General features: G+C 42.9%; 1 protein-coding gene across 1 annotated transcript in view; it reads left to right on the top strand.

Moving 5' to 3' along the window:
* SLC36A4 (solute carrier family 36 member 4) overlaps window positions 1–19628 on the top strand; it is a 246333-nt gene that overhangs the window by 52876 nt on the left and 173829 nt on the right. The window contains 3 exon segments of the mRNA XM_030559215.1: window positions 13197–13424; window positions 16085–16141; window positions 16143–16184. Coding sequence (XP_030415075.1) covers window positions 13197–13424; window positions 16085–16141; window positions 16143–16184 — 327 coding nt within the window.

Below are 19628 nucleotides of genomic sequence, written 5' to 3'. Positions count from 1 at the left end.
AAAGTTCAAGCCCAAACAATTGCCATCAAATAGGTAAGCAGACCCACTGCTGCCTACCAGTGACAACTTCCTATTAACTGACCTGATAAACAAAACCAAGACTAATCAGATGTCTTGCATCACTTCTTAAGGCCATTAAAATTGAGTTGTTATTTATTACAGGATTTCAGACAGAGGGGCCATCACAAGAAATACTTTGCTACCTTCCCTCAGGAGTTTAACCCTGGGGAGAGATCCAGTAACAAATTCATCCTAGGCAACAGAAACAGCCACAAGGAAATATGAAATATACTCTGTAAATGAATCAAACTTACCAAAAATTCAGAGGTTTCACTTTTCAATTAATTTAATTTGAATTGCGGTTCTTCTTCCACAGTACGGTATGGTAAGGAGATAAGAAACTGGCTCCACAGTCACAAAGATCTGTATTGCAGAACTCTGTCCTGTAGAGGGCACCAAAGGACATAAGTTGGTACAACTTTAAATATATAATGCATTGATTCTCCCCAAAGCCAAATTTTGTGAAAAAGCATTTAAGTTGCTTACTTGCACATACCATCAACACAAGCATTAAAAGTCACAAAATAATTAGTTTTCACCCAGTGCTACCACCTTGATTTCCCCTATCCTCATGATCTCAGCCATGACACTGCTCCTTCCACACAAAGCATTAGTGTTTGGAGGACTCCTGACTTGGCTGTCCTGTCCCCTCCAGGGCACTGGCACAGCGACACCGTGGTGAGCCCTTGAAGAGCTGATATTTCCAAGCTTGGCTTCCCTAGTGGTGCTATGTAGTGGGCTGAAGAGCTGAGGTTGAAGCAGTAGGGAGCCACATGTCTCTGCATTGATGTCAGTCTTGGTGCAAAGGCACTGGGATCTCCTACACAGCTGTGCTCCCCAAACCCAGTCGGCCCTTCCCTCCACATACAAGCCTCATTCTCCTTTCCTGCCCTCCCTCAAAGCCCCAATATCAACCTTCCCCTATCCCCTGCTTTGTAGTTTAGCTCCCTGCGGTCTCTGGAAGGAGTGGAGATGGTGTGTTGGACAGAGTTGGACAGTTCCAACTGGCTAATATTAGTGTAGCTCAATTTGATTATACCGAATGGGAGAATAGCATGTGGGTTAATTTTAAAATTTCAAAACTTATGTTGGAGATGTTAGCTGAATATGCTTGTGTGGGAACTGCGATTGTTTAGCTAGAGGAATCCAAAGAAATGTGTAGAGGGAAAATGGAAGGGAAATATTAGTTAAGTAGCCTTTTAAAATATTTCCCCTACAGTTAGTAAATATTTTTCTTTAAATGTTACATGAAGAGTAATTGTGCCAAATTTGAGGACTAGGCTGGTGTAAACAATTGCTACTATTGTCTCCATAGTGAAAATGGAATGCTTGAACCAGATCATGTTACACGGGCTGACCGGTCTCTCTGTGTATCTCTATACTTCAGTTAAACACCTGTGGCTGGCCTGTGTCAGCTGACTTGGGGTCACAGGGCTTGGGCTATAGGGCTGTGAAACTGCAGTGTAGACATTTGGCCTTGGGCTAGTGCTCGGGCTCTGGGACCCCGTGAGAGGGGAGAGCCCCAGAGCCTGGGCTCCAGCCTGAGACCAAAAGTCTATTATGCAGTTTTACAACCCTGCTACCTGAGCCTCACAAGCCTGAGCCAGTTGAAACGGTCCAGCCAGGGGTGTTTAATTTCAGTGTAGACATACCCTATGCTATCTTGCTGGAGTGGCATCACCCTTCAATTATTTCAATGTTAACACATAACTGTGTCCCCTTAAATGATGAATAGATCTCCAGTGGGGACATAGAGGGTCAGGAATATCTGTGCATAAAGTAAATAATTCACACAAATGTTTGATCCTTAACCACTTTGGAGTCCCAGATATTGGGGTAGTGGATGCCAGATAAATGTTGGTAACATAACTTTTCATATGCTGCATCAGTTGAGTCCTTTCAATTGTGCAACTTTATTTGCTGTAGCATTTCTTGTACAGCCTACATCCACAAATAATTAGAGTTAAATAATACAAAATGGTGGAGAATAAATGGTTTAAATCGAAGAGACAATTTTCAATGAAGAAAAATGAGCAGAAAGGCCAATATTTTTTTAAAAATTGCGTTAATGGAAACATTTGGGTGTTTGGGACTTCTGATTTTCAAAATCTTGGCCAAAACTGTGTACTTTCTCAAAAATCTTTGGATTTTGCTATGTTGAGTTTGCTGTCTTGCTTGCAAAACAAAAGGTTGACAAATATTTTATAAAGAGCCTGGCATATGTACTGAGCCATCATCAGTCCAAATCCCTTCTAAATAAGCATTTACTAACTACGGTAAGCATTGTGTGTAGGTCTAAATGTTTGCTTTGTCTTTCCAATCCTGTAAGGGATTCAATACCGTTTTCTTCCATATAAAATACGTCACACATCTTCTGGTTCTAGCTACTAAGGTTGCTTGAAACTTCCCATTGTAAGCCCCTAAATTTTGTTGCTTATAACGTTGCCAAACCTCAACCATTGTAATTAAAGACAGTGCTCACACACACAGGGTAGGGTGAGCAACCCTAATTTGGACACTTCCTAATTTTTGAGTGCTTGACTTTGCAACTAAGCTTTCTCTTTATGTATGGTATGGTCAAGGTAAAAACAAACTTGAGATTCTGTTCTTTGTTGAAATTCTCTAAAAGCTGATGACACTTTTCTTTAGTAGAAATCCAGTCTTCTTTGTGTAAGTGCAATGAAGGCAAGAGATGATGCTCAATAGCAAACATATCTTATTGTAACACATTCTTGAGCTGAATTTTATCATTGAGAAAACCCTGGAGCATGCTTAATCATAACAACAGAGATTTTGGGAAGAAGAGATTATGTGGACATTGGAGGCCCATGCATTTTTATAGCACTGAGCCCACTGACTGTGACATTTGAGTGGAGAGAATTGTCTAAATTGATAGTATGTTTGCAAGTTACTATGCTCTGTTGATAGGAAAGAGAAGGCAAAGGATAATGTTAGATGTGCCTTGGCCCAGTGTGACTAACTGAAATGCAATGACGCACTAGAGGCAAACTGCAGTAGCTTAAAAACAACTGTTAGAAGGGATAACTGTCTAAGATGATATTGAGTCTGATATTGTGAAGGAGAGTAGGTTAGGTAGAGGCTGAGTCATATTCAGTCCATCTAATCATAATCAGTTGCAAACTTTATGTCACCCTATGCTGCATGAAAGGCAGGGAAACGGATGCACATTTCTATTTCATGTTTGTTGACTTGTTTAGGAAAATGTTAAAAGTTCAGTGGTGGTTTTTAGTCCTACTCACAAAGAAAAGGTTTAGCAATGATACAATAGCCTGTGCCTGAACAGCACAAAGTTAGGAATTGAAATTTCAGTATGGTTTTCCCATGCTGCTCGGTCTCACTCAATCTCTCCTCCATGTTACTCCATTCTGAACAGCAAAATGAGAAGTTTTCCTTTCTTGTCTGCTCTTGAATCTTGTGTCATATCATGCTTCCTTCACTCTGCCACTAATGTTAGCCTCCATAGCCTGTTTGCTCACCTCTCCTTGGCTACCCCATCCATGTTGTATGCCCTCTCTGAATCCATTTGCAGAACCACTACCCTGACCTCTTTCAAAGGCATCCTCTTCTGTGATGCCTACAGTAAACTGCCTAAGGCTTTGTCTAAACACAAAAGTTGTGCCACTTTAACTATACCAGAGAAGTTAAAGCACTACAACCCGTCACCGTCTCCTAGTGGAGGCAGTTTTACCAGTATAAAGGTGCTTTTTACCAGCTTGGCTTTATCCATACAGAAAAGGGAATAAGTTATACTGGTATAAGTGCCTTTATACTGGTGTATTTATTTTGGTTAAAAAAAAAATCACACCCATAGCCAAAATAGTTACATTACTACCAAATAAATAAATAAATAAAGTGTATAGACCATGCCTAATGACAATGCTTAAGCAGGGGGACGGTTAGAGCTGAGTTTTCAAAATTTCCATTTTATTTTCATTTATTCATAACCTTCTGAAACTTTTACCTTTTGGCCTGAAACATTAAATATCCAAGGAAGGTGCAGGTGTGAGTTTCAGCTATAGAAAAACTCCACCAGCAACACAAAACTTACTTCCTGAATAAGCAATGTGTATGGCTCAGCAGAAGCTATTTTTTCACATGTTGGGCAGGGTGGTCTCTGAACTGTGGTCTTTGAGATTGGCGACTCCATCTTTGAAAGGAAGCTATCAAGGCTCAATGTGATGTCAGTGGCCATCTCAGACGACTTGTCTAGACAAAGCCTTAGGTCTAGTCTATGCACAGTTTTTGTTCCAAAACTATTTCGGTGTGATATATAAAATATAATATTTTTTACCTCAAATAGTTATACTAGTACAGCTTTTAGTGTGGGAACAGTTATACTGCTATAAAGGTACCTTGTGCTTGTATAGCTTATTCCCCTTTCTCCATTACATATTCATTTTCTAACTGAAGGTGAATCTGCCTTATCTAGCTCAGCTTATGCAAAAATATAAATTTCAATATTAAACCTGGTTGAAACTCAGAATTCTCTTTCCATGGGAAATTCTGACATTTTAAAATTTCTTTTGGTCCCGAACTGGAAGGAAAAGTGCTTTGGTATAGTGGGGTTTTTTAAGCACCGCAAATGTCAGGTAGGTTTAATTAGCAAACTGAAACTACACTGTATTTCCCAGTGGCAGGGATACAATGTACAAGCATTGACTGAGGTGAACATCAGGAAAAATATTTTCTGAAAGGAAGTAACAGGTGATATTGTTTAATATTGCCCTCAACTGCAGTGGAATGATCTATTTTCATTAAAGGATGCTAAAAAAATCTGCTTTATTTAACCTTCTTAGTTTCCTATGGGTTGCTTACCTGTTTGTAAGGGGAGGCATCAAGGCCTAGTCTCCCCTGGTAGAATTAGCCTTCATTAATGGTTCTTCTCTCTCACTTTCTTCTGCCATTAGAGATTGCCTTCAAAAAGGGGCAGTGTGCATACTGTGTCTCTGTCCCCTTGCCCCTTACCTATATAAACTCCTTCTATGGGAAAATATATGCTTCAGACTCTCATAGCAATGGCAAGGCCTCTGCTCCCCCAACTCTGGGGAAATGTCAGAAGCTTAGGAGGGATAACCGTACTAAACTGTAGACACATTGACAGATTTGTGGGAGCAGAAGGCAGATACATCTCGCACCAAGCACTAACAACTTGTGTTGATTGCTCTGGCCACCTCTGGAGATTACAGCTTTGGATTTGGGTATCCCAGAGTGCGGTAGTGTTTGTTAGTTATCACTTCACAGATATCTGCATCAGTGTTCATCTAAGGACAGCTGTGGATTATTTGTATGTGTATACACGTGGTATATCTTTGTGGGTACATGAGCCTGTTGTGTCTGACAGCCAAACACATAAATATGAAAGACATTAATATGACCGCCTCCTTGTGACATAACATAAAGGTGGAAGGTGTTCAGATACCATAGCATGGGTACCATGTAAGGTTCTGAAAAGATTTCAACTTCCCTAATGATTTATGAAATATAAAACATTGTGAACTCAAGCCGCATTTTCCCAATAAGCACCACTTTATTTGTAATTCAGCTAATAGAAAAACTACAGAGATCTCTGTTTTTTAGGAACTCCTTACTGAGGTCTGTCTGTATAAAGTGAAAATTGTGTGTGGATTTCTTTTAAAAAATTTCTTCTGGTTTAAAGAGGAGAAAAATACTTGAAATTATTTTGACAGAAAGTTAAATAAAAACTGCAGGGTTTTAAAAAGGTTACCATTCTGTCCCTGCAATGTCTATCTGCCTTATCTATTTAATAGCAGGATGCCTTTTGGAATGTCATAACAGGCTAAAATATTTATATATAGTGCAAGGTATGTTAGCATAGCAAGCACGTGTGTGCATCCACTGCTCGAATGTTGTATGTTATATTAAATATTTATGGTAGCTGACACATTCAAAGGAACTTAAGGGAGTGACATGCCCAAAAGCCACTGGATTTCTTACAGACGTTTTGGAGCATGAGCTTTCGTGGGTGAATACCCACTTTGTCGGATGCATGTAGCCAGGTGTGTACCCAGAAGCCTCTTACTGCAAGACAAACCCAAGAAAGAAACCAACAGGACTCCACTGGTCATCACATACAGTCCCCAGCTAAAACCCCTCCAACGCATCATCAGGGATCTACAACTCATCCTGGGCAATGATCCCACACTTTCACAGGCCTTGGGTGGCAGGCCAGTCCTTGCCCACAGACAACCTGCCAACCTGAAGCATATTCTCACCAGTAACTGCACACCACACCATACATGCATCTGAGGAAGTGGGTATTCACCCACGAAAGCTCATGCTCCAAAACGTCTGTTAGTCTATAAGGTGCCACAGGATTCTTTGCTGCTTTTACAGATCCAGACTAACACGGCTACCCTCTGATACTTGATACCACACCATAGTAACTCTAGCTCAGGAACCAATCCATGCAACAAACCTCAATGCCAACTCTGCCCACATATCTACACCAGCGACACCATCACAGGACCTAACCAGATCAGCCACACCATCACCAGTTCATTCACCTGCACGTCCACCAATATAATATATGCCATCATATGCCAGCAATGCCCCTCTGCTATGTACATCGGCCAAACTGGACAGTCTGTACGGAAAAGAATAAACGGACACAAATCAGATATTAGGAAGGGCAATATACAAAAACCTGTAGGAGAACACTTCAACCTCCCTGGCCACACTATAGCAGACCTTAAGGTGGCCATCCTGCAGCAAAATAACTTCAGGACCAGACTTCAAAGAGAAACTGCTGAGCTTCAGTTCATCTGCAAATTTGACACCATCAGCTCAGGATTAAACAAAGACTGTGAATGGCTTGCCAACTACAAAACCAGTTTCTCCTCCCTTGGTTTTCACACCTCAACTGCTAGAACAAGGCTTCATCCTGCCTGACTGAATTAACCTCGTTATCTCTAGCTTGCTTCTTGCTTGCATATATGTACCTGCCCCTGGAAATTTCCACTACATGCATCCGACGAAGTGGGTATTCACCCATGAAAGCTCATGCTCCAAAACGTCTGTTAGTCTATAAGGTGCCACAGGATTCTTTGCTGCTTTTACAGATCCAGACTAACATGGCTATCCCTCTGATACTGGATTTCTTAGAGAATCCCAGATATGTTTTTATGTATGGAGCATCTCTGGATGTGTATGTGTTTGTAAGTGAAAGAGCAATTGCACAAGACTTTCTTGTATAAGTGAAAGGTAGTTAAAGCTTTTGAACGGTGACTTGCTCTGTATTTTTATTTTAAGTTTACTATTGGCGAATGAGATTTGGAACAGGAAGTTTACTTCAGATGACCTTAGTGAAATAGCAGCTTTGCTAGCTGTCTGTCACACTACTGGCCAGCACAAAGAGGCAATGTGCAATTGCAGATATGTGAAGTCACTGAAATTGGGAAATGTTAGACAGTTTATACAATTTGTAGTGAGAGAAGCTTGTAGGAAATTTAATCTTTCATGTCTAGATTTAGTTAACTCTTTGCAGTAGCTTTCTAAGAACTCTGCCTTTGGGTATTCTGAACCCCCTCATTTTCCATTAATTTCAGCAGGAGTTGAAAGGTGCTTAGTACTTTACAGAGGATGCTCAATATCTTGCAGGATCAGATCAGTTTATGTACTAGTAATGACTAGAGACCTGTGTATTCCATGGTTGCTGGAAAATCCATCCCCTTCTGCTGAGCTGTGTCCTTAGCTTTCCATTAACAAATCATTCTTTTTAGCTCTTATGGTTGCAACAAAAAGTATTTTAAAAGAAGGAATTTTTGTCTGCCTGAGTTTGCAGACAGCCTGAAACAATAGGAATAAGAAGAATGAAAGGTCCCATTAATCTTCAGTGGGCGGTTAATTCTGAATCTTAACCAAGCTGACAATTTAAATGACAGCACTTTTCCTGCTTTGCTTTACAGCCCCAAACTGTCTCTTGTTCCTATCCAGATGCTCATATCAGCTCAGCTAACAAAATCTCTAGCTCTACCTTTCTTTCACCTCACCCCACAAACAAATAAAGCCCATTTAGTATAGTTATTAATGTCGGTACAAAATCCTGCAGCTGTGTAGACTGAATGTGTTGCAGCAAACTGATACAATTGACATTTGGCATCAAAATAAATAACATGGGTGACTGTAGCAACTTATCTATAGCTGCCACATGCTTTCTAGTCTGTCTCACTTGAATGTTGCAGAAACTAGAGTCCCTTGCTGTAGAATTTAGGTCAATCTTGTAATGGAATATACTCGAGAGAGTCAAGGAAGACAAGGCCATTGTGGAGAAACTAAATGAATTCAGTGTATTGATCTTCACTGCAGAGGATGTGAGAGAAATTCCCACACTTGAACCATTTCTTTTAGGTGACAAATCTGAGGAACTGTCCCAGATTGAGGTGTCAAAAGAGGACGTTTTGGGACACACTGATAAATTTTAAACAGTGATAAATCACCAGGACTTGATGGTATTCACCCAACAGGTCTGAAGGAACTCAAATATGAAATTGCAGGACTGGTAACTACGGTATGTAACCTATTGCTTAAATTAGCTTCTGTGCCAGATGACTGGAGTATTACTAATGTAATGCCAGTTTTTTGAAAAGGCTCTAGACTCGGTTGAAACTATAGTAAAGAACAGAATTGTCAGACATGTAGATGAACATGATATGTTGGGGAAGAGTCACAGGGTTTTGTAAAGAAAAGTTGTGCCTCACCAATTGCTTAGAATTCTTTGAAGAGTGTCAAGAAACATATGGACAAGGTTAATCTAATGTGTATAGTGTACTTGGACTTCCAGAAAGCCTTTGACAGGTTCCTTCACTGAAGGCTCTTAGGCAAAGTAAGCAGACATGGTATAAGAGGGAAGGTCCTCTCATGTATCAGTAATTGGTTAAAAGATAGGAGGTAAAGAGTATGAATATAGGGTCAGTTTTCACAGTGGAGAGAGGTAAATAGTGGAGTTCCCCAAGGATCTGTACTGGGACCAGTTCTGTTCAGCATATTTATATATAATCTGGAAAAAGGGGTAAGCAGGTTGCACAGTTTTTGCAGAAGATACAAAATTACTAAAGATAGTTAAGTCCAAAGCTGACAGTGAAAAGTTACAAAGGAATCTCCCAAAACTGGGGTGACTCTGCAAGAAAGTGGCAGGTGAAATTCAATATTGATAATGCAAAGTAATGCACATCGGAAAACATAATCCCAACTATACATACAAAATGATTTGGTTTAAATTAGTCTATAAGGTGCCACAGGATTCTTTGCTGCTTCCTCTCAACAAAGAGATCTTGGAGTTATTGTGGATAGTTCTCCAGCTCTGAAAACAACTGCTCAATGTGCAATAAAAAAGCTAACTGAATGTTAGGAACCATCTGGCCACATCTGGAGTACTGTGTCCAGCTTTGGGCCCCCAAGAAAGGATGTGGAAAAATTTTAGACAGTCCAGCGGAGGGCAACGAAAATGATCAAGGTGCTGGGGTGCATGTCTTACAAGGAGAGGCTGAGGGAATTGGGCTAGTTTAGTCTTCAGAAGAGAAGAGTGAAAGGGGATTTGATCGCAGCCTTCAATTACCTGAAGGGCAGGGTTCCAAAGAGGATGGAGTTCAGCTGTTCTCAATGGTAGCAGATGACAGAACAAGGAGCGATGGTCTCAGGTTGCAGTGGGGCAGGTGTAGGTTGGATATTAGGAAAAAACTATTTCACTAGGAGAGTGGTGAAACACTGGAATGAGTTGCCTAGCGAGGTGGTGGAATCTCCATTCTTAAAGGTTTTTAAGGCCCGGTTTGACAAAGCCCTGGCTGGGATGATTTAGTTGGCATTGGTCCTGCTTTGAGGAGGGGGTTGGACTAGATGACCTCCTGAGGTTTCTTCCAACCCTAATCTTCTATGATTAGGAAAGGGATAGATAATAGAACACATCATAATGCACTATACAAGTCCCTGGTATTCTCACACTGTGAATGCTACATGAAGTTTTGTTAGCCCCATCTCAACAAAGATATATTAGAATTGGAAAAAGGTTCAGAGAAGGGAAACAATAATGAGTTGAGATATAAAACAGCTTCCATACAAGCAGAGATTAAAAAGATTAGGGCTGTTCATTTTAGGGGAAGAAAAGATGACTAAGGAGAAGGATATGATAGAAGTCTGTAAAATCATGACTGGTGTGGAGAAAGTGAATAAGGAAGTGTTAATTACCCCTTCACATAACACGAGAAGCAGGGGTCACCCAATGAAATTAATAGGCAGGAGGTTTAAAACTAACAAAAGGAAGTACTTCACACAATGCACAGTCAACTTGTCTTTCTTGTTGTCAGGGGATGTTGTGGAGGCCAAAAATATAACTGGGTTCAAAAACGAATTAGATTAATTCATGGTAGATATGTCCATAAATGACTATTAGTCAGGATTGTCAGGGACACAACCCCATGTTTTGGGTGTCCCTAAACATCTGACTGTCAGAAGCTGTGACTGGACAGCAGGGCATGGATCACTCGATAAATTGCCCTGTTCTGATCATTCTTTCTGAAGCATCTAGCACCATCCACTGTTGGAAGACAGGTATTCGGTAGATTGACCATTGATCTGACCTATTATGACTGTTCTTATGAGAGGTCTTGATGATGACCATAAAACTCACCAATGACATGCAATGCACTTCATTAATATGCTTAATTTAGAAACCTGATTACCATGTCACTTATGACTGGAAAACAGAGCATCTACGGTCTAGAAAATTGTATTTTCTTTCACTGTGTGCACTGATGCATTGACCATTGCTGTTCTATCATGTTGTCTGTATTAGTACTAATGTGACTATATATACTCTGGAACATGACACTGGTACTCCCTAGTATTGCTGAAAGTGTTCTCTGTTAAGAGGCTCGGTGGTATCTTTGTTTCTTTTGTACATGTAAGTAGCTCTTGTATAGCAGTACACGTGAAAAAACATTGTTCAAATGTTGACTAATTAATTCTTTTAACACCTCTGAAGTAGATAAACAGGACCATAATGCTCATGTATTATTATAAATATGTTTTATCTGTGAGACTAGAGTAGCTGTAATTTCACAGCTGTAGTTTTGTGTCAGATGTTCAGACTGTGACTACAGTAGCATGGTTGGCTGATTTGGTATTTAGAAGTGGTGTTGTAGCTATATCAGGCCCAGGATACGAGAGAGACAAGGTGGGGGAAGTAATATCTTTTATTGCACCAACTTTTATAGATAAGAGAGAGAAGCTTTCGAGCTTTTCTCTCTCACTAACAGAAGCTGGTCCAATAAAAGATATTACCTCATCCATTTTGTCTCTCTTGGTGTTTAGAAGGCAGGCTATTGTCTGCAGTTGTCTTGAGTTTCGGACCATTGACTTCTCAATTGTGCTTGTTTCTTTTCACATCATATAGAATTACCATATATACTAGATCATTAAGTAGTTCGTTTATAAGCCAACCCCTTCAAGATGGACAAGTAAAAATGGAAAATTTTTATGACCGATTCATAAGCCAACCCCATAATTCAGGGATCAGCAAACTTTGTCTCCTGGGCCATCAGCATAAGCTGCTGGTGGGGCTGAGATGGTTTGTTTACCTCGAGCGTCCACAGGCACGGAGGTAAACCTAAGTAAACAAAATGTCCTGGTGCGCCAGCTGCTTTTACCCTGACAGACCGGGACAGCAACTGGTGGGGAAATGTTTTGGGGGGGAGAAGCTGGGGGTCAGGGGAGTAACCCCTGTGACCTCCCCCATGACCCGCACCCCTAGCCCAGGACCCCCACACTCTCCCCATCCCATCTCTTCCGACCTTATCTGGGGAGGGCCAGGGGAAGATGTCTTTGGCCTGGCTGGAACTTCTCTGGCAGGATGGGCAGCGCAGTCGCAGCCCGCTCTGGTGGGCCAGACTGGGCAGTGCAGCCGCATGTTCCAGCCGGCTGGGCCAGGCAGCATGGCCACAGCGTGGGCCAATGGGCTGGCTGGCGCAGCCACAGCCTGCTCTGGGGGGCGGGGCCGAACAGCATGGCTGCAGCCTGCCAGCCCCGGGGCTGCAGCCGCTTTGGAGGCTAGGGGGAGAGCAGCATGGACTCTGGCCCCACCTCTTCCCTTCTGGCTGTGCTGCCTCTCCTTGCTCCCTCTGTTGAGGGAAGGGACTGTGTCCCACCTCTCCCTTTCTATACCTGTTCATAAGCGGAATTTTTTTAGTAAAAAAGGGAAGCACCAGAGAAGGGGGTCGGCTTATGAATGAGTTTTTATGGTAATAACTTTACATATTTTTTTTATATTTCTTTTCTCAAGTCTACCAGTTTAAGGCTTTCTGCAATGTGAGCGAACTAACCTCATCAGATACTGGAGGTACAGGATGGAAGAATATGGTGGGAAAATGATTAAAAAGAGATCACTCATTCTAAAGGAAAAAGCCACTATAAGTTTTAAAGAAAATGGAATGAAACTCTTTCAGGGATTTTCTTTTTCTGTTTTGAGGGGTGCAGGCTGTGACCTCAAATGCTTTGGCCTACCACTGCTTTTGGTCACAGCATTCATGCCATAAATTGATGTGATTTTCATTAAAACAAATTTTAACACCGTTGATCATGTTAAATATTTTCCAGTGCATAACAACAATTGTGAATTTTTACATGCTTAGTCTTTTGAATAACATTGGGCAATTGCAGTATTATTATATGGAATCCAGGAATACTAAAGACTTGACTACAAGGAGACTTGTTGAACAGAATTGGTTTAGATTAAACATGTACAGGTGCAAACCTCTTATCTCAGCATAGGAATGGCTTTTTGAGTTTAGCTTAAGTTGATTGGGAACAAGTTTAAGTTGAATGGAAATAACCCACTTTTAAATTGATATATGGACAGCTGGGTTTGCACCAGTTTAAAACAGTTTAATTAAACTGGTGCAAGTTTGAGTGTAGCCAAGACTATTGCTTTAACTAAACTGGAAAGTCAAGTGTCCAACTCCCATTGAAAGTCAGGAGGAGTTGGGTGTCCAACTCTCCCTTAAATTCTTTTAAATGTTATAGTTTTACTTTTAAAATTCCAGCTAATGTATTCATTCACATAAAATACAGTGCTGCTGATGTTTTTAAAAACATCTTCCCTTCAGGTCCATGAAGGATTTTTGGAGAACAGGATTGTACCCACGAATGACACTAGTACCAGTGGTCCCTCTGAGAAGAGGAGTGTTGATTTACGAATATACATGCTGTGTTTTCTGCCATTTATTATCCTTCTGGTCTTCATTCGTGACCTTAAGAGCCTGTCTATGCTTTCGTTCCTTGCCAATATTTCCATGGCTATCAGCCTGGTAATTATTTACCAGTACATCGTTCGAGTGAGTATACATTCCCCTCACCCATTGTTTTGTGAAGATGCGACATCTCTTTTGGAATTTGTACATAATGTCAAATGACTATTAGATTTATTTTTATTAACCTAACTTTCATACAGCATGGCTTATACTGTAGATACTAAAGTGATGGGTATTTAAAAAGTGCCTGAGAGAGCCTTTTAAGGGTGTGATGTTTATGGGAAATTGGACTTTAAAAAAGAACGGAAAGTGCCTACTAATTGCTCCTGCCATTAAGGCAGTAAAATAAAAAAGTACACATTATAAAGAACTTTTGCCCGTTGAGTGTGTAAAAGTTATCTTCCATGCATGTCACCTGCAGCTTTGGGGATTCTCTTTCCACTGCCTGTGCCTTCAGTTCAACAGGGCAGCAATTTCAACTGTAACACTTAATTCTAGTGGCTCTCCAAAACACAGTACTGAAAATTTGTGGACTTCTCATTTAGATCACATGTTGCAAACTTTCTGCTTTTAAGCAGCTAAATAATTGTTGCACATACTGAATTGTTGCCATGATACTAATAGGCATCTTGAGAGATTTGTATAAAGCAAGCTGAATCATGGGATGAAAACAGAAATTCACATTTTTTTTTTTTAAAATCCTCACAAGATTTGTGACCAGAGTTCAAAAGCGTTTGCCAAGGTTACCCTTGGCTTAAGATGATATTGGAAAAATACAAGTGCTACTTTTTGTATAGCAATGTTTCCCATAGTGTGATGTGTGCCCCCCACTGATTGGCAAGAAAGACAGCCAGTGGGAGGGCTGGGTTGAGACAAAGACAGAACAATTAAATATTCTCCAGAGTCTCAGCTTTCACCGAAAGAAAAGTCCGTAGCTGTTATGGTTGTGAAGAAAACCTTCAAAATGTGAAGCTAGTGTAACTGCGGGTATGTCTGCACTAGAAACACTATAGTGGCACAGCTGCCATGCTGCAGCTGATGTATACACACTTAACACAGAGATGAAAGAATTTTTCCATTGACCTAAGAGTGTCTACACCGGGGTTTAGGTCCCCTTAATTACATCCCATAGGGTGCAAAATTCTTCACAGCCCTGAAGGACATAGTTAAGCTGACCTAATTTTGTAGTGCAGAGCAGCCCTGATGCAGGAATGTCTGTGCAAGTTTGAAGAGACTGAAACAATAGCCCTGAGATGTGAACTGCCCCATTCATATCAAAGGATGATAACTCAGTTACCAATAATAGTTAACAATTACTCTTGGGGAAATTCTATGCCAAAAAATTAAAAATTCTGCGCACAGTATTTGAAAATTCTGCAAATTTTATTTGTCAATATAACACAATAAAATCTCACGAGTTTCAATTATTTTTGTAATATATTTCAAAATACCTGTCAGCAAGTATGTCTGTAAGAATGCAGAAACACACACACATTCCCTCGGGAGTAGAGAGTTAAAGAAACTCCTACAGCAACCCAGTTCCAGCTTCTCTGCCTCCTCCCTCCCCCAGAGCCCAGTCATGGGACCAGACACTCACAATCCTTCACCAGAGACCAGCTATGGGCCAGCCCCAGCCCAGACACTCATGCCCCTTCCTCCCCAGAGGCCAGAAGTGGGGCCCTGCCTGGACCAGACACTCATACCCCCTCCCCACCCTCAGAGGCCAGCTGCTGCACCCCCTGTTCCAGGTACTCACACCCTCCCCACCTGAGCCCAGCCACTGCACCCCCCTGCCCAGACACACCTCCTAACCCCCACACCCCAGCTGTACCCCCCCCCGGCCAGACACACACCCCTACACCCTCAGGCCCAGACACCCACCCTTCTGGCCCAGACACCCCTCCCCAGAGCCCAGTCACCTCCCCCCGGCCCAGACACTCATGCCCCCTATCCCCAGAGAGCCCAGCTGCGGGGTCCCCCAACCCACACACTCACCCCCTACCCTCCTAGTAGGGTTGCCAACCCTCCACAATTGTCCAGGAGTCCCCAGGAAAGAAAGATTAATCTTAATTAAAGATAATGGCATGTGGTGAACCCTCTAGGAAACTCATCCAACCAAAGTTGGCAACCTTACCTCCTAGAGTCCAGGGAGTCACAGGAAGAAACATCCTAATGCTGGGTTCTGGGTTTGCATGGAGTTTCCTGCACACTGCCTCCTTCCTTTATCGGGACGTGCTGGGTACTGTAGCTGCTGGGAACCCTCCAGTTCCCTCCCACTCCCTCTGGCTTTGTTTTCTATTTGTGAGCTAGGCTCTGCTGGGTCCAGTGGCCCCTCATGGCTGCCAGCATCTCTGTAGACCACTTCTGTGGGGGAGAAAAGGAAATTCTGTGCACAGAACATTGATTTCTGCAAAATTATGCATTGCGCGGTGGTGCAGAATTTCCCCAGGAGTAAACAATGCTGCCATTTAAAATATTGTGTTAATTATCATATTACAAATATCTACACCAGCATTTCCCAACTGCAAGTGGGCAGAGGACTAGCTGGGGAGAGGAGGAGATGTGGGCAAGGAGCAGCAGGTATTGGTTACATTTTAAACTGTGCAGACTATTAATACCACACGATGTTGTGGGGGGAAGGGAGAATGTGATTGGGTTTATTTTCCTGGAGAGGTGCTCGGCTTTCAAAAGTGTGGGAAATGCTGATATACAGTATGTGATGATGCTGTATTTTTTCTCACCAGGATATATCTGATCCTCGAAAACTTCCCCCTGTGGCTGACTGGAAGAAATATCCCCTTTTTTTTTGGTACTGCCATATTTGCTTTTGAAGGCATCGGTGTGGTAAGTGTTCAGCTGTACACATGTAAATATAGTGATTGATTATGAGCAATCCCATTATTAACTTTCAGTTAGTAGCAATATTTTGCCCATCCCATTGACGTTAATGTTAATGGGATTCAGCTATTGGAATCAAGCGTGCTGCTTATGGACAACTTTTGTTGTACAGCCCTGTGGGCCTGGAAAGCTCTGGATGCAGGCAGGTTTGTGGGGCTGTGGTAGGGGAAGGAAGCACTGGGACATGCTAAGCCAGGGCCCCCAATATGTGTCCAGGGTTTCCACAGGGAGTGAGGATACTGGAGGACCCATGGGGCTGCATGGTACCTCCCCCTGGCATCAGGGGCATCTTTGTGATACAGACTATGCCACATGTCAGAGGGGTAGCCGTGTTAGTCTGGATCTGTAAAAGCAGCAAAGAATCCTGTGGCACCTTATAGACTAACAGATGTATTGGAGCATGAGCTTTCGTGGGTGAATACCGACTTCGTTGGATGCATGCCTATGCCACAGTTATCCTTTTCTGTGTCATCTCAATGGCTTTGTCCCCTCAAACTGAGATTGCTGTAATGCACTGGTCAACCTGGGAACCATTCAGAATTATGGTTCACACAGAATCCTGCAGGATGCTTATTAACTGCAGTTACACTTTGGGAGAACATGATTTAAACCAGTGCTCTGGGATACTTACATTTTCTTCCAGTAAGCATCCAGGTGGAATTCAAGGTGTCAATTTTAACCTCTCAGTCTCTAAGTGCTTTGAAACATGCTTACCTAAGAGACTCCCCATGCTTTACTGCAGGGGTGGGCATACTTTTTGGCCTGAGAGCCACACGAAGTTTCCAAAATTGTATGGAGGGCCAGTTAGGGGAGGCTGTGCCTCCCCAAACAGCCAGGCATGGCCCGGCCCCAGCCCACTAATGACCCCCCCTGCTTCTTGCCCCCTGACAGCTCCCACACCCCCAGAACCCCTGACCATCCATCCCTCACCCCATGTCCCCTGACCACCCTCGGATCCTCCTCCCTGACTGTCCCCCCCGCCACCCTATCCAACTCCCCTTCTCTTTCCTGACTGCCCCTCCAGGGACCCCTGCCCCATCCAACCATCCCTTCTCCCTGACCGCCCCCAGAACCCCTTCCCCGACTGCCCCCCGCTGCCCTATCCAACCCCACTTCTCTTTCCTGACTGCCTCCCTGGGACTCTTGCCCCTATTCAACCCCTCTGTTCCCTGCCCCCTATCCCCACCCTGCCCCCTGACCACCGCCCTGAAATCCCCTGCCCCCTATCCAGCCCCCCCCCCCCCGCACCCTACCCCGTTACCTCGTTGCCTCGAGCACTGGTGGCTGGTGGCGCCGCTGCTGTGCTGCCCAGAGCACCAGGACAGGCAGCCATGCTGCCCGGCTGGAGCCAGCCATGCCCCCGTGCAGCACAGAGCACTGTGTTGAGCAGCGCAGCTGCAGAGCCGTGACCTGGCAAGAGCTTGCAGCCCTGCTGCCCAGAGCATTGCACTGGCGGTGCAGTGAGCTGAGGCTGCAGAGGAGGGGCCGGGGCTAGCCTCCTGGGCCAGGAGCTCAGGGACCAGGCAGGAGGGTCCCGCGGGCCGGATGTGGTCCGCGGGCTGTCGTTTGCCCACCTCTGCTTTACTGCCACAGAGGAGATCAGCACAGTTACTGAAGCTGGAGGCCTGCTCAACTTATGGAAGAAAAGGTTTGCTGGAGAATGCTCTCTGAGGGTTCCTTGCTTTGGGACCCTTCTTGCTTTAGGACCCTCAGCGTTGGTCTGCCAGTGCCCAGGTTTGTGAACCTTCTGTGCACACTGCACACCTCCTCTCCTTTTCTTCTTCTCAGGTTACTGAGGAAGAAGTGGGCTGAAGTTTGGGTTTGACTACATTTATGGATAGTGTTGTGGTGGTTGTGTGTCCCCAATTTATGGGATGAATGCCAATAGATACTTGATTTTTATAAATTCAAATAAATAAATGAAAAGAGCTCTTCAAAAAATAGTGAAAAATGTGAGAACATAGGGGAAAAAACAAGCAGTTTTGTCAAACCTCATGGCTGAATCATTTTTGCTCAAACGTATAAGAAAAAAATCAATATGATGCTGAGAATGAGCATGGAAGATTTCAGCCTGAATGGTTGAAGTCTGGCAAAATTATTAGCAGCTGAAAATGAGGGGTTATAATGGAACATGTTAGGCAACCTTATAGCTATTATTGTCCGATCTGGGTAAGAAATGTTTTTTCTGTCTCACAGAATGTTTTTGAGATTTTGACAATTTTTCCATTCTGTATTGGGATGAAATGGAGACCTTTTGAAGCTTTTGGCTGGGGGAGGGGTGAGGGGGGTTGAGGAGAGACACACAGACATGCACCTCCCCCAACTCCAGAATAACCAATAGCCTGGTGGTTAGGGTACTCACATGGAACCCAGGTCCAGATACTTGGGATTTTGACTGGGTCTCCCATATCCCAGGTGAATGGCCTGTTGGCTGTTGGGTATTCTGGGATGAATCTCTTTCTCTCTCTGAGAAACTTTTCTCGATGAAAGTTTTGTCAAAACTGGTACGTTTCCTACAAAGTTTCGGTTCTCTCTTTCTCTCTCCCTCTCCATGGGGTGGGGGGAAAAGATTTACCATTTAATTAGTTTGGTACCCTAGCCTACCTTCTCTCTGATTGCGGTCTTCAGCATATATTACATTTCCATGAAAGTCTTGTATTGGATTTCATTCTGGCAGGTCTTCCCGGGTAGTGTTTACTTGTTTCATAAAGCTACACTTCTCTGAAAACTTGAACATACCTTTTGCATAGGAGAAGCAATAGATGTGGTATATCTCAAGCTTGATGGGGCTTTTGATACTATCTCACATGACCTTCTCATAAACTAGAGAAATATAGGCTAGACAAACCTATGGATGCACAACTGATTGGAAAACAGTACTCAGACTAGTTATCAATGTTCCACAATTGAATTGGATGGGCATTTTGAGTGGGGTCCCACAGGGATTTGTCCTGGGTTCAGTTTTAGTCAATATTTTTATAAATTATTTGGCTATTGGCATACAGAGAGTGCTAATACATTTTGTGGATAATACCAAGCTGGGAGGGGTGGCAGGCACTTTGAAGGACAGGATTAGAATTCAAAATAATCTTGACAAACTGGAGAAATGATCTGAAATAAATAGGATGAAATTCAGGAGGACAAATGCGAAGTATTGCACTTAGGAAGGAATAATCAATTGCACAAATACAAACTGGGAAATAAGTGCCTACGAAGGGGTGCTGCAGAAAAGGATCTGGGGGTTATAGTGGATAACAGACTACATTTGAGTCAACAAGGTAATACTGTCACAAAAAAACCTCATTCTGGGATATATTAGCAGGAATGTTGTAAGGAAGATATGAGAAATAATTCTTCCCCTCTACTCAGCACCAGTAAGGCCTTAGCTGG

The sequence above is a fragment of the Gopherus evgoodei genome, chromosome 1 (assembly GCF_007399415.2).
Source record: "Gopherus evgoodei ecotype Sinaloan lineage chromosome 1, rGopEvg1_v1.p, whole genome shotgun sequence".
In the NCBI taxonomy this organism is placed as follows: domain Eukaryota; kingdom Metazoa; phylum Chordata; order Testudines; family Testudinidae; genus Gopherus; species Gopherus evgoodei.
This window is presented reverse-complemented; position numbering and strand designations above follow the sequence as displayed.